Here is a 14,846-nt window from a genome sequence, read left to right on the forward strand (position 1 = left end):
GCTGGAGCGGTGGAGGCAGGGCTGGGCCAGAGAGGAGGGCAGAGAGCCTCTGGGAGGGGAGCTGGGTGGTGCCAGGTGTGGTGTTGACATGTGTCTCGCCATTCTACCAATTTCCTTGATCTGAATCCGTTTCTGTGTCTGTAAGGTGATGATGAAACCTCTCTGTTCTGTGAGGCGCTGAATGAATACCAAGCACGTGGAAAGTGCTTGGTATACGACCAACTGTAAGACATCCACTAGTATGTGACTTGTGAATACACTTAAATCGATTCCAAGCAAGAACTGTCCTCCTGGTCCCTTTGAAGAACTTTCAGTGGCAAAGGAAAAGGGGCTCCAGGGATTTCCATCAGCAGTGGGCTCACCCGCCCCCTATAGGACAATGGTGTTAGCACAGCATCACGGGCTCCTGCCTCGCCTGATGCTATGGCCCTATCATGGGTCACAGGTCTGGCCTTGGCCGGTGTCTGTTCTTGATGTTTCACACCCAAACAGGGGCATGCGGAAGAGCCCTCTTCACACTCTGCACTTGAAAATACCCAGGGAAGGGGGCTGGTGAGGGAGGTGCTGAGTGAGGGGGCAGGTGCCAGGACCCCTCCTTTAGACATACAGACATTTTTCTATAAACCATTGCTCCCCAGGGCACCTTTGCAAACGTCTGCAGACACTCTTGGTTCCCAGATGGCATGGGGTGCTACTTGGGTATGAGGCCTGAGATGCTGCCTACAGTGCCTGGGACGGCTCCCAACTGTTGGGACAAGCCCGCAGTATCCAACCAAACTATTAATAGTGCTAAAGCTGAGAAACCCTGATTAGGTGTAGACTGATGCTGTTGGCTCTTCCCATCGTCTCAGCTCTGGCTGATTCTAGCATAGCGAACGTGTCAGCTTAGTGCCAACTGCCAAAGACTAAGGTCCTTTATGTGTCCCGTGGGGGCAGATTACATCCTACCATTTAATAAGCAAGAAACAGGCAAGATGCAGTTCTTATGCAACTGTGCCTCCTTCATCCCCACCCATCGGCAAAGCATTATTTCAACCTCTCAAGGCAAAGGAGGCCTTCTGAGTCCCCGTCCACCAGCCAAGCTGCTCCCCAAGTGAGGGGCGGATGTTCTGCCCTTGGAGGCGATGTGTCTCTGCTACCGTTGAAGTCAGCACTTTGCCTCTTTCGTCAGTGCCTAGACAGCTGGTGGGCAGGCCCAGGGAGCCCCGACCCCGCAGGCTCGTGCTGAGGGGTCCTGTGCAGACAGGGGCTGCTCCTACAGGAGGATGAGCTGGCGAGGACTAAAATACAGCTTCACATGCTGCAGGAGCCTCCAGAAGAATTTCCTGCGCTTTGCGTTAAAGGAGATTTGATTTACAAAACACAGGAAGGCAGTCACTCCCCCCACTCAATCAAAGCTCCTTTCTGAGCGTGTGGGTGCTGCTCCGGGTGTGTTCCCCGAAGCTGCCCGGGAGGGCTCAGGACAGTCTGGGAGGGAGGGAGAGCTTGAAAACGGGAGGACTCAGGACACCCGAAGTGGGAGGGGGGAGTCCCCAGAGGGCTCAGGACGCGGGGGACACGTGGGAGGGGATGGGATACAGCAGGAGGGAGGGGGAAGTCCTGCAGTGGACGGGACACCCCAGGAGGGAGGAGGGAAGGGGGAGGCCTGGGAGGACCCGGGATGCAGCAGGAGGGAGAGGACGGAGCCTTGGACAGACCAGAGGGGCGGGGCCGGCTTATGCGCATGCGCTGCGCTGCCTCTGCCCTCATCCCCGCCCCCGCCCCCACCGCCTGCGTGTTTCCGGCCGGTCCTCTCTGCATCCGGGGCACGAAAACCCTCCGTGGGGCTCGGGCGGCGGCCCCAGGCCGGAACCGGAAGTGGACCCCGAGCCAGTAGGGGAAGCCGGCGTCCGACCCGTCAGCAGCCTGCGGTGGTCCCCGGGGGCGGCGGCCGCGCTGCTGCCTGCGAGCCGGGCCCGTGGCCCGAGGGCGCGGCGCCATGAAACTGTACAGCCTCAGCGTCCTGTACAAAGGCGAACCCAAGGCGGTGCTGCTCAAAGCCGCGTACGACGTGTCCTCCTTCAGCTTCTTCCAGAGGTCCAGGTGAGCGGGCCGGGGGCGAGGCCGCGACTGGGGCGGGGGGCGGGGCCGGGGGCGGGGCCTGGGAGTCTGGGGGCTTGGGGCGGGGCCTAGGGGTCAGGGGGCTTGGGGCGGGGCCTGGGGGTCTGGGGCCCCTGGGGGGCGGGGCCTGGGGCGGGGGCTCGAGGGCGCTGGGCGCTGCGGAGGAGGGCGGGGGGGGGGGGTTCCTGCTCGGTGTGTAGACGCACCTGCGGGGACGCCTGCGCCCACGGGGGAAAGGTTCCCGCCGTGGGGGAACACGTTTTGTCAGTTGCCGTCGTGGTGACGTTTCAAGGGGACTTTGAGGAGCGGCCGGTTCCGTCCCGCCGCGGTGAGCCGTAGGCGGCCTTCTGTAGCGACGGTAGCTCCGCAGCCTCGTGTGGCCGCCCTGGAGGCAGCGCCTGTCGCCCTGGGGGACCGGCATCAGCTGTGATGCAGTCACCGAGGCCGCAGGAATGACGTGCAGCCGGCCAGCGCTCGAACCCAAATGCCATGCTTTCTCCTGGTTGAGGTTTGATGGCGCCGGAGGGTGTGCGCGGAGGGTCTGGAGAGAAGCTGGGGTGTGTAGGGCTTCCTGGCCACCGTGACTGCAAGAAGGAGCGAGTCCGGAGCCGTGGAAGGGCCAGGAGCAGAAGGCCCGTGTAGTGCGAGCCGGGCCCCGGGCCGCCGCCGTCTGGCGCCGCGTCCACTGCTGCTGGTCGCTCGGGAGCCTTGTGCAGGCGGGACCTAGAACAGTTCCGTGGCGGCCGCGTGGAAACGTTCTGCTGCTTTTGGGTCATTCCGGGTGCGACGTCTTGATGCTTTGGTTCCTAGCACAGCCTCTGCCCCGTGTCCCGCTCCCTGCTCTTCTGCGGTGGGACGGCTGCTGCCCACCTGGCCGTGTGCACCCAGGGTGCTCAGAGGTTCCAGGGTGGGACTTCTGCCTCTCTGGCGTAGGGTACCCTGTGTGTTTGAGGATTCACACAACACGGTGCGCTGGAGCCCTCCCCAGCGCACCTCATAGAGCTGCAGGTGGTGGCCCCGCGACCTCTGGCCTCGAGCTACCCCTCTGCCCACCTCGAGCTACAAAACCTTCACACGGGTCCCCTGCTTTTCTCGCGCTGACTCTCACGATGAATGTAAGTCCTCCCGTGTCTACGTGGAGTCGGGCTGTGTCTCTGCCTGGTTTTATTGCAAAGACTTCCTTGTTTGGAGCCTTGTTCCCTATGGGATGATTGTGATCACACTACACCCTCGGTACTGAGCACCAGGTATGGTGCGGACTGTGGTACGCACAGACCGTACGCGGCTGTGGGGGAGGCACGGGGCAGTCAGTACCGGGATTGGAGGTCATGGGTCTGTGGCCAGAGGTCCTCCCTCTTCTGTGTGGCCCCTCGTACACTGGTCAGAGGGACCCTCAGAGAGTCATGTTAGCCCCTGTTCCTTGGGCTCCACTGCCATCACCTGTGACTGTCCCGTTCTAGCCTCATCTCTCTGTTGCACCCATGAGTGCCCTCTTCCCTCTTGGCCTTTGTACAAATCACTTCCTTCTTGGCCAAGCGTCTCCCTTCCAGACGCCCTGGATGAGACAGCACGCCCCAGGCCATGCATGTTCTGTGCTGTAGCTGTGTTCTCGGTGGACATGGGTCACGTGGCAGCGTGTGGCGTGCACAGGCCAGCTCTGCTGCTCCTGCTTCCTAAATCCTGCTCTGCCCTCAGTGTTCTCTTGAGTCAAGCCTGTAGGAAGTCCCCGCGGGTCTGGAAGTGTGTTGCCCTGGTGAACGAGGTAGTGAGCAGGTGTAGTTTGAATGGCCGTGAGGATCTGTAACAAAACAGTGTCTGTCATTTGTCACTAAGGTTGAGAGGGAAAGGAATGAGCCCAAGAAGCAGTGGCCCCTTGGTGTCTATGCTCAGAGGTCACCTTCCATTGTGCTGGGGACAGGGTGACAGGAATAGGTAATATGTGTTATGTTTTTAGTGTTCAGGAGTTCATGACCTTCACGAGTCAGCTGATTGTGGAGCGCTCAGCGAAAGGCAGCAGAGCTTCTGTCAAAGAACAAGGTAAGAGGACCTGCCGCCTCGTGCACATGCAGCCCCCGTCTGCCCGGACACCTGTGGCTCTCCATGTACACACTGCCCCGCCCACGACTGCCAGGACCCCACTCTGCTGGCTTGTTGCCTCTGCGTTCTCTCTGTTCTGGTCACGCATGCTTCCTTGCCTGGTGCTGATGTTTCAGCGGCCTGATTAAGCTTCTACCCCAAAGCTTAGACTCTCTTCAGATTGGGGTCTGGCTCTTGTGCAGCAGGGAGTGGCCTTCCTGAATTTGCTTTCCCTCCAGGGTTGTACGCATCACAAACAAGGATTCCCAGCCAGCCCTGCTGACGTAACACTGCATCCTGGGCTCCGCAGGTTTTTCACCAGGAATCAAAAAACTCTGTTTTCTTCTTGACCGATATGTTCACGTTTTCATGATTCAGGTTTCCCGTGCGAAGCCTGTGTGACACGGACAGGTCAAGAAAGACAGCTGTGGCTCACAGACAGCTCATGGCAAGCTCCCTGGTATAGCCTGCATGGGCCCTGGAGGCAGTGTGTCTATGCAGATGCCCGTCAGGCCCCGGTTGGGGTCCCCTACACAGCTTCCCTGTCCTGCCCACACCCCAGAGGTGACATTGGACTGTGAATGCTGGCAGATCTGGCCGTGTCTGCGGCTCTGAGCCAGCTTCTCTGGTTGTGGGGAGTGTGTGTGCTTGGGCTGCACGCTTGAGCCTTGCTTGCTTGGGATCGTAGACAGAGTCCAGAGGGCGGCGGTGGCCCTGCTTTTGTCCATCGCTGCCCTAGTCTGACATGAGCTCGCGGTCTCTCCATCTCCCCGTTTCTCCAGCTTTAGCATCAGGCTCTTCTGCGTGAGTGTTGTCCGAACAAGAAGGTTCTTATTTGTTAGGTGTAATCCTTAGGTTCTTTTTTCCATGAGGGAACGATTAGCTGTATCCTGTCTGGATTATTTTGAAAGGGACAAAAATTCATAGCAGGAATGGTGACTGTTTTTCAGAAGCACTCATACACTCTCTGCCTTTAGATAACTCAGTGACTTTCACACAGCAATGCTGGAGAACATTTGTTTGCAGATGGACCTTCTCTCCTCTCTTTTTCCTTGTTCTCTCCCTCCCTCACCTCCCCAGCCCACCACAGCAGGGGACGGGCCAGGATTGCTGTAAGAAGGAAACCTGATGTCCCGATTTCCTGATGCGAGGCCAGGCCACTCTCATTTTGTACTCGTCTGGGGTCTCCTTGGCTCGAGAACAGGCCAGAGCATCAGAGGTGCAACCCCCTAGACAGAGCTGAGCCTTGCTGGGGCTCCAGGATCTAACTGGGAAATGTGCCTGGAATTGCATCCCCTGGGAGGTTTCCTGCACCCCTGGGGCTCCTTTACACCCTGGCTTTGCACACAGGGTGTCTGGGCATTGACTTGTCTGAAGCGGTTGTTGGGCCGTGCTGGTGGCAGCACTCCCTCCTGTGCTGTCCTGTGTGAGTCTCGCTGACCCACAGGGCAAGAGCTCAGCATTGTGACACTTTGATGATCAGAGTGAAATGGCCAAAACTCTCACTTCCCCTTCCGCGTGTCTATCCTCTCCTTAGAATACCTGTGCCACGTCTATGTGCGAAACGACAGTCTGGCAGGAGTGGTCATTGCTGACAGCGAATATCCATCCCGGGTGGCCTTTACCTTGCTGGAGAAGGTGAGTTTGCGCTGTGGCCAAGCGGGCCTTGGATGGACAGGTGTGGGCAGAGCGCGAGGTATAAGGGAGGGAGTAGTGTATTAGTGTGTCTAAAATCAACCTATTTTCAGTTTTTTTCTTGCCCTAAACCAGGAGACGGTCTGGGATCCCTTCCCCATTTCCTTCACTGGCTCTGATTTCTGCCCCTCATCCTGCTTGTGTCTGGGACAGGCCCTCGGGTCACCTGTGGCTGCACTTTCAGCCCTGGCTGCTGCTCTGGCCACTGTTCTGCTTCTGCCCTCCGAGCCACAGCCAACGCTGTGCTCTGTCTTGTGGCGACCACCCTCCGTCAGGTCATCCCTGCACACCCCGGGTGTTCCTGTCCCCCACATGGGGCCGGCACCAGCACCAGCACGGGGCTTAGTGCCTCCATGCTCTTCAGTTCTTTGAGGGGTGCTTGTCATAAACCCCTCGAGGATGCTGGCCCCTGCTGCCCCCAAGCACTGACACCCATAAGCACATGAAATCTGCTGGTTGCTTAAATCCAAAAAATCTTGCTCCATTTTTGAAGAATTGTTCTGGGAAATGAGAGGGCCAGTACTTTCTTTTCTAGAATCATGTGACCTAATAAAAGCGGAAATATGTAGCTTAAAATTTTGATACTTTTATTTTCCAGACAAGGTTCATTTCAGTTTAGATATACTTGGTGCTTAATTTCCAGAGATTTTATTTTTTATTTTTATTTTTTTAAAGATTTTATTTATTCATGAGAGAGAGAGAGAGAGAGAGAGAGAGTCACAGAGAACATAGGCTGAAGGAGAAGCAGGCTCCCCACAAGGAGCCCAATGTGGGACTCAGTCCTGGATCCCAGGATCAGGGCCTGAGCCAAAGGCAGATGCTCAACTGCTGAGCCATCCAGGTGTCCCAATTTCCATAGATTTTAAATACTTGAACTTAGATTTGCCCCTGGCCATGAGCCATCCTCCTCTTCCCTCCACCCATGGCCCTGACTGCCTCTCTTGAGCAAGGTGTTCTTCAGGTCTCGCGGATACTGATGTGTCCCTTTGTCCTGCAGGTTCTAGACGAATTCTCCAAGCAGGTGGACAGGATAGAGTGGCCTATCGGGTCCCCTGCCAGCATCCACTACACCGCCCTAGATGGCCACCTGAGTCGATACCAGGTAGGGTGTACAGAAGCCTCCAGGAGAGGCTGTGTGGTACAGCAAAGCCAGCAGCCCTGGAGGTCATGGCTGTGGGGGAACTTCCTGGCAGCCTTAGTGTCGGTGTCGCTGTGAAACATGCAGGGATGCACGTAAGACCTGGAACCGAGCTCCGTGATGGGCTTTCCCTTCTCTGCCGTGTGTTTGAGCAGCCTGTGGTCTGTGAACGTGGCCACATGTCCGGTTTGTTTGGTTTGAGCTTTGTCTCCAGGTGGTCACTCTCTTCCTGATGTTACTTTTGGCTCTTTCCTAGAACCCCCGAGAAGCTGACCCCATGACTAAAGTGCAGGCTGAGCTGGACGAGACCAAAATCATTCTGGTGAGCAGGAGCAGGGGCGAGCGCATCCTAGAGCCAGGAGTGGGGGTGGAAATCTCAGCCAGCCACTGGGCACACAGTCTGGGCTTGGGGGAGCCCTCATGCCAGCGCTAGGCTGAGAGGGGTGGTGCCCACCTCTTCCTGAGTGTCCGAGGCCTCAGAGCCAGACCACCTAGACGCCTCCAGGTCTGTGCTGCTTGCACCCATCTGAGTTCAACACCTGTTGCCCAAGGGCCTCAGCCGAGACCTTGTTGTGGCCCCTGATCTCTCCCTGTTCTGGGCGGTTACCAGTCGTGATGGTTTCTGATCCGTGGCTCTGCTTCCCTGCCATTCCTGCTGCCTCCCTCACAGGGTGTGGGCTGTGGGGGCGGGAGAAGCCGCCCCTACTCACTAAACACAGACCTAGGGTCCTCAGGCCTGAGGAGAGTGGGAGCCCCCTGTCGTACCTGAGCACTCTGCTGGTCTGTAGCTGCTGCTTTAGCTTCCGTCCCTCCCCTCCCCCACCTCTCTCCCTCCCCCCCACTTCCTTTCTCCCCCCACCCCCCTTTCACTTGGAGCCCTCTTTTCACATTTGCCCAGTGTGTCTGCACCGTAGCCACCCCTCTGTGGCTCTTCTGCTTACCGTCCATCAGTAGCCCTCAGGAAAGCTGTGGGGTCCAGTGCACACTCCCTGGCACAGCCTCAGGGTCTCGTGGCCTCTTCCTTTCCTGCCTGGCTCCCGTGCAAGTGCCCCAGGAACAGGCCTCCTGGACGCCCCTGCATGGTCTTAGCCAGCACCCATGACTCCCTGACTGCCAGGCATATGAGCCCTCAGGACCAAGAGCTTGTCCCTACCCACCCTGTTCCTGGTGCGATGGTGGATGTGTGGGATGCCAGTGCCCAGCAGCTAATGAACCTTAAGTGGGTAGATAGCTCCACAAAGGTGCCCGGAAAAACCCTGCTCGACGTGAAACTCCTGCTGACTCAGGCTTGGTCCTCATGCTCAGCACTGTGTCCCAGGGTCGGATGCCAGCCTGGGTGGCACCAGGAAGCACATTACATAGAAACTGGTGGGAGGGCTGCAGGCATCGAGCTCTAATGATGTAGTTTTGGGACTTAGGACTGAGAATGAGCTGTGAGAGTCTTTGGGTGTCTCCAGGTCTTTGCATGGGCTTCTCTGCGTGTTCTCGAGGAGCCGTGGCTATGGGAACCCCTGGGCTGTGCAGAGCTGCGGGGTGTCCGCTGTGTCATTCCTCTCTGACTGCGCGTGTTGGGGGTATCGTCCTCCCTGGCTCAGTGTGCCTGCAGAAATGGGATTACTGGTTGTGCTGCCTTTCTTCCCAGTCACGTCTTACCCTCGGTTGCTTGTGCTGGGAACCTGAGTTGTTGAGCTCTGTGTAGAAAGGACGCGTTCACTTATTTCCTCGTTCTGGGTCAGGTCATGTTTATGTACCTAGATACCTGCTCCAGTGAGGCCTCTGAGGGCCTTGTGGCTGCTCCAGCAATGGCCATCCATGCTGGAAGCGAGCCAGCCACTTCCCGATGGCATCAGGACTTAGGGCTGCTGGGAGTGCCTCATCCCTTCACCCCAAGGACAGGCCTGTGGGTGCGGGCGCTCCCTGAATGCTGACCTTGGAACACGGGCCCCTGCAGGGTGTGGGGCGCAGTAGGTGTACATGTGTGTAAATGTGGGTGTAAGCGACCTCTCCTATAGCATTGTGTGAATCTGATGGTGATGGCAGTTCCCCAGGACGGTCACAGGGTCCTGTTCCACCTGGGACGCCCCTGAAGTTTGCGTGGGGGAAGAGCCCAAAGGAGAAGCGCTTTTCCACGAGCTGCAGGGCTCGTGGCCACTTGCTTCATGACCAACAGAGTGTTCTTTCTTTATGCCTTTGTCCAGCACAACACCATGGAGTCTTTGCTGGAGCGAGGGGAGAAGCTAGATGACCTGGTGTCCAAATCCGAAGTGCTGGGAACACAGTCTAAAGCCTTCTATAAGACAGTGAGTGCTGGCTGTCCGCGGGAGCTATGCCCTGGGGGAGCTCTCAGGACGTTCAGTGACGTGTGGGGAGAGCAGAGGGGGTGGCCCAGATCCAGCAGTAGTGGAGGGTCCCTTGGGCACTGTGGAAGCTGCGGTGGGCAGAATTCATTCCGCCCTGCTCCGGGCTGCTCTCCTATGCCCAGGGCTTCGCCCCATTCCTGCTGCCTGCTCAGGAGGCCTCCAGTCTTCCCAGAGAGGCCCTTCCGCCTCTTGTTTCCCTCTGACAGAGTGGTTGGCTGGAGTGGGCAGTGGCAGGGCTGTTCACACGCCTTGGCATTCCTGTGAGCCTGGGAGGGCAATGGCCAGTGGGATTAGGGGGCATCTGTGAACCCAGAGTGAGAGAGGGAAGACATCCTCAGTATGACCTCCAGGCATGGGGTTGGGTCGCCCTGGGGAACAGGCTGGCGCCACGTTAGACTCCCGGCCGTTAGACTCCTGGCCGCCTGGGCTGCTCCCAGCATTCCCAGCCCAGGCCGCAGCCCCTGCCTCCTCCCCCTCCCCCGCCATGGGTGCCGCAGTGGTCTTGCCAGCCGCCTCCGCCTCTCCAGCTCCAGATTGTCTCTGTCTAGGCCCGGAAACAGAACTCGTGCTGTGCCATCATGTGACAGCAGCCCGCGGAGGCCCCTGTGTCCGATGCCCTGGCCGTTTGCAGCAGAGCCGGCGTGGGAAGACCCTCATGGGGACAGATCTTGCTTTCACTGTGGGGCTCCTGGCAGGACCTGAGGGCCGGGGGCGGGCTGGGGGAAAACATTCACATTCACATGTCTGCCGATCTCTGGAAAGGTTGTTCGAGGGTCCCAAAGCTGTATTCTCCGGCCAGATGAAACCATAAACTCTGAGTGACTCACACCGATGCTGAAGGGCTCATTTCTGACCCCTGGGAAGACCCGTGGGCCCCCGAGCTGTGCGAGGTCCCCAGGGAGGTCGGAGCCAGCCTCGGGTCTCCGTCCACCTTGCACTTGTGTTCGTGCACTGACTATTAACCCTGCATTAAGCCCAGCTGAGCCCTGATGGCAGGGCCGGGGGAGACAGGCTGCACGGATGCTGATGCTCCCCTGGCCCCTGCTAAGGGCACCCACCTGCAGGCTGCACAGAGATGCCTGAGGGGTGTGGAGTGGGGGGCGTCGGCCCAGACGTGCAGCTCGGCTTTGACCTCCGGGTCACAGTACTGTGTCCATCTCTCTTGACCTATGTTCACTCATCGCTGGCAACAGGATTGTCTTAGCGGCCGCCCGGGGCCTGCGTGCCTTAGCAAGACCAGATGCCAGCCATCCCTAGAACTCCCAGTGCCCCATGCCCGGTCTGGCCCCCACAGGAGCACTGCTGAGAGCCCCCCAGCAGCGCCAGTCCCAGCCCCGGCCCCGAGACCTGCCCACTCCCTCAGACTGCACTGCCACGTTTCTGCAGTGCGTCCTGAGGACGTGAGCTCATGACAGGCCCTTGGGACCTGGTACCCACAGAAGCCCCTGCTGGGGTGCTAGCATATGGTCCCATCCTGGGAGGTCCTTCCGTGAGCATGCTGGTTCTTGGCCTACCCAGGAGGTCCTGCTGCCCTCAGAGAGGGCCAGGCCTTGAATACCTTAGACCAGAAAGTGGGACCTTCGCGGCTTCTGAGGACCCCCACCCTACAGGTTTACCTGCTGGCTGGCCTTTCACCCTGGGCACTGTGCTGGCCCCTAAAACAGCCTGCCCAAGGGACCCCCCGGAATGTACAGACCCAGCCTGCTCCCCCGTGCTGGGGGGCTGTGACGACTCCAACTTGGGAGGTCTCTGCGGAGCAGCTGGGGGTGGAGGTGCGGACCTGTGGGGCTGGCTCAGGCCCCAGCCAGCGTTTCCCCAGTTGATGGTGTCTCATTTGGAAGTACTGGGCAAAGAGTGTATTTTAATAACTGCCACCTAACTGTTCTGTTCGAAAAGTTCTTCTCTGGATAAAGTTGTCTTTTGAGATTCCAAAATTGTCCTTTGTTTTGTTTGAGCCTCAGGGGCCCCTTTACCCCGGGAAGCCTGTGCCTCCCTGAGTGCGCCTGTGGGGTGCAGGGCCTCCTGGGGCAGTGCCCGTCCAGGGGAGGCAGCCTGGGGAGCTGCCTCGCAGCCCAGGCCGCACGTATGGAAACCCTTTGGGACATGGGGGCCAGCCATGCAGACTGGAGAGTCTTCCATCTGCTTCCACTTTAGAGAATGACCCCGGGGGCTGATGATCAGAGGGTCTGGAGACCTTTCTGCCTGTTTCACTGCTGCCTCTGGGCCCTGTTTTCAGCCTCGTTGGTGTGCCTGGATGTGAGGCAGCCTGGGATCTCTGGCGGGAGGACCTGCTGAGGTATGGGGTCTCCTGAGGCCCAGGGAGCTTCGCTCACTGCAGGTGCCAGCGAAGTGACCAAAGGCTATCTCGCTGACCTGGCTGGGTTCCCCACCCACCCTGCGCTCCGGTCCCACAGCACACCTCAGGGCTCGGGATCCTGGGGGCGGGGCTGCAGGGAGTGCCCACAGGGAGGTCTGGCCTGGAAAGCTGCCTCGGGTTACAGCTGATAGGAGAGTGGAGCCCTAGATACTATGCACGCTCGACTGCCGTGTCCTAGATCTTCGCCCCACGCTTGGGTCCCCTGTGTGCTCCCTGGCACAGCCCGCCCTCCTGAGCACCTGCCAGGACCAAGAAGCTGGTCCAGGGCCTCCTGTCCTAGTGACCCCTGGGCCACCCGTCTTAGCAGGAATCAACTGGACATGAGTGTCGTACCTAGGATGGTTCTGAAGCCCACATCTCTGTCCCAGGGAAGCACGTGAGGTACAGACCAGCATTGGCAGGGCCTGGGGATCCAGCGAGAAGGGCAGGCTGCCTGGTCCATGGCCTTGGGAAGGGCCAGCAGCGCACAGGCCAGCTACCACAGCCCTCGCCAGGCTGGGCCTGAGTGTGGGCAACTGGCTGGTCAGACAGCCTCAGGTCAGGCCATGTGGTCACAAGGCCGTGCAGTCCTTCAGCCATGTACTTGGTGCTGATGCAGCTGGCACAGGCCAAGGGCGGCCAGCATTCCTGAGGGAGGCCCCAGGTGGCTTAGTGTCCGCATGCTGCAGGGGTACAGTGGGCAACAGGTGATGTGTTCCTCCTGACAGGCCTTGGGCATGGATGATGGGGTGGGCGAGGGTGGGGCAGTGTCCGGGGAGAGGAAGGAAGGCCCTCGCTCCCCTCTGTCCCTGGTGTCCATCTGTTCCCAGATCTCGGCTCCAGGTGCCCTCCAGGTGGTTGGGTCCTCCTTGGGGAACCCCTCCCAGCCCCCGCTGTCTTAGCCCCGCCATCTCTGCCTCCTAGAGGCCACTACTGTCCTCGCGGGACATAGCTGTCCACCCTGGCCTGGGTGCCACCCACCCAACCCAGCCCATGGCCACAGGGTGAGTGACACGCGTGAGGGATGGATGAGTGGAGAGACAGTCAGGGTTGGGTCCTGTGCTCTTCCCACACAGAACTGCCCTCTGGCCTCATCCAGGGAGGCTGCGGAAGAGGTGGGGGTTCAGGGCTCACAGGGGGCTCTGGTTCCAGCATCCAGGGCCACAGAGGTGGGGTGGGGCAGTGGGTGGTGCTGTGGCCACCGTGGCAGGGGGCCCCGGACGGTGGGGGAGCGGCCGGGTGGGGGGCTGGAGCTCGGCAGGGCCCTGGCATCAAGCCCCCAGCTGCACGTGAAGCCATTTGTCCTGTTTTTCTTTTATTTGCAGTTTCCAGAGACAGAACAAAATAATGATTTTTTTACACTTACAAGGCTCAGAAAGAAAAGACAATGGAACTCAGCAAAAAGAGAGAAGGGGAGGTTGCCGGCCAGCACTGCGGGCAGCCGGCCCTCCACAGAGCGGGCCGGCCGGCGCCACCACACCTTGGACATCTAGCTAGAGGAGCAGGTGTGGCTTGCTCGAGAGGGGTCATGCAAAAGAACTATCCCCCAGAAAAAAATCCCCAAATTACCCGAGACAGGCAGCTCCGTGGAGACAACAGGTGAGGGGACGGGGAGGGGTCCCCCGGAGGGGAGGGTGGCTGGGCCACACGCTGTCCACGGTGAGCCCTGCGGATGTTTACCCTGTGTCCATGGGTGGGGACAGCTGTCCTGAGCACAGCCGTGGACGGGCAGGTGAGTGTCCATTCTGAGTGTCTGCTGATGGACAGTCCCCTGGGAGACCAGCATCCTGCGTCCCGTTCCCCACTCTGTGCCCCTCCCTTGCCTTGATTTGTGGGGGAAGATAAAGAAAATCCTTGTTGAAAATGTGAATTAAAGGGCAGGTGTTGGGGCAGCAGGGACCCACACCTCCGTGATCCCACCCCGCAACCACCCTGCTTGGCCGGCTGACCGGGTGCTCTCTGCTGCCCTCCGACCACGGGGCCGTCCCTGAGCCTCACCATGGTGCCCACCAGCACCCGGGGGACCTCGGGATGGGCCCAGCCTGTCTTCTCCTCATCCCAGGGTCCCGGTCAGCCGCGCCCTGCGCCTCAGGCCTGGGGCAGCCCTCCCTCCCTCTGCTCCAGCCTAGACTCCAAGAGCACTGTCAGCAAACCCCGGCCTGGCAGCACAGGGATCCACTCACCCACTTCTGCCCCCTCTCCCCTGCCTGCGTCCTGACCAAGCCCAGAGCCCCTCTGTGGCTGCACCGGCTGGCGGGGAGGTGGGCAGAAGGGAGGCACCCCAACAGGAGGGAGGCCATCCCAAGGGTTCCCCTCCTGCCGGGGCTGCAGCCCAGCCAACAGTGTCCTCTTGGCCAGTCTCCTGCCCGGGTAAGGTCTGTACCTCCCCGGCCCTAAAGGGACCAGAGGGGGAGCCCTGGGCCCACGGGGGCTTCTCGGATGGTGCACCGGGCCCCCCCGGAGCCAGCTAGCCTCCGTGCTGCTCATCCATGCTGGGGGCGTGAGGAGGAGGGAGGGGAACAGCCGCGCTCAGGTCCCCATGGCCCCAGGTGGCCGACACTCCTGACAGCAGCCATGCACGGCGGGTGGGGGGGGGAGGGGGAATGCAGACGCCTGGGGGGGTGCCACCTAACAAACAGCGTTCCTCGGCCCGGCCCCTGGGGACAAGATCACTGCCCCACCGGTCCCCAAGGGGCCAGGAGCGGACAGACACGTGGAGCGTGGGTGGGGAGTGCCCGTCGGTTCAAAGCCCCACAAATGCCAGTGATTTTTACAGCTTTTTCCTTTGTTTTTTTTTTTTTTTCCTCCCGTTTCATCCAACATCAATTTTTTTTGTGGTGTTGTCATCTTGTTGTGAAAAAGAGATCACGTCCGGTCTTTGTTTTCTGCAGACACAGGCACCAGGGGGGGAACGAGGCAGAGACACAAACATGCGACGGGCGGGCCGCGGACGGCGGGGCTCCCAACACGAGTCCGTCCCGCCAAGCCGGCCACAGCTCTGAAAGGGAGGGAGGATGGGGGTCAGCTCACACGCACCCCCCAGGGAGATGGGGAGGGGGGCCAGCTCACATGCGCTCCCAGGAAGATGGGGGTCAGCTTGCACACCCCCCCCAGGGAGATG

At 59.7% G+C, this 14,846-nt stretch overlaps 2 protein-coding genes across 7 annotated transcripts in view; one reads left to right on the forward strand and one right to left on the reverse strand.

The window, feature by feature from the left end:
- Window positions 1–1,843: 1,843 nt before the first annotated feature.
- On the forward strand, window positions 1,844–11,303 carry YKT6 (YKT6 vesicular SNARE protein). 2 transcript variants are annotated; one of them, XM_077849924.1, is made up of 7 exons: window positions 1,844–2,082; window positions 4,055–4,137; window positions 5,714–5,814; window positions 6,869–6,973; window positions 7,266–7,331; window positions 9,208–9,309; window positions 9,918–11,303. In XM_077849924.1, exons 1-7 carry the CDS (start codon window positions 1,979–1,981, stop codon window positions 9,951–9,953), a joined length of 597 nt encoding a protein of 198 aa, XP_077706050.1. In that variant the 5' UTR covers window positions 1,844–1,978; the 3' UTR covers window positions 9,954–11,303. The 2 variants fall into 2 exon arrangements, with proteins under 2 accessions (XP_077706050.1, XP_077706051.1); XM_077849925.1 differs by lacking the exon at window positions 1,844–2,082 and adding an exon at window positions 2,443–2,608.
- A 1,716-nt stretch (window positions 11,304–13,019) lies between these two features.
- The window catches only part of CAMK2B (calcium/calmodulin dependent protein kinase II beta), a 77,017-nt gene continuing 75,190 nt past the window's right edge, over window positions 13,020–14,846 (reverse strand). For all 5 annotated transcript variants that reach the window (XM_077849921.1, XM_077849919.1, XM_077849920.1 and 2 more), the window contains one exon: window positions 13,020–14,723. The gene's annotated coding sequence lies outside the window, so the exon portion shown is untranslated. The remainder of the gene's footprint in view (window positions 14,724–14,846) is intronic.

The sequence above is a fragment of the Canis aureus genome, chromosome 15 (assembly GCF_053574225.1).
Source record: "Canis aureus isolate CA01 chromosome 15, VMU_Caureus_v.1.0, whole genome shotgun sequence".
Lineage (NCBI taxonomy): Eukaryota > Metazoa > Chordata > Mammalia > Carnivora > Canidae > Canis > Canis aureus.

Excerpts from the sequence above, each read along its gene's own strand:
- YKT6 (XM_077849924.1), top strand. The coding sequence starts at position 1,979 with ATGAAACTGTACAGCCTCAGCGTCCTGTACAAAGGCGAACCCAAGGCG. Across the intron at positions 4,138-5,713 it reads AGCTTCTGTCAAAGAACAAG|AATACCTGTGCCACGTCTAT; the intron begins GTAAGAGGACCT and ends TCCTCTCCTTAG. Across the intron at positions 5,815-6,868 it reads CCTTTACCTTGCTGGAGAAG|GTTCTAGACGAATTCTCCAA; the intron begins GTGAGTTTGCGC and ends TTTGTCCTGCAG.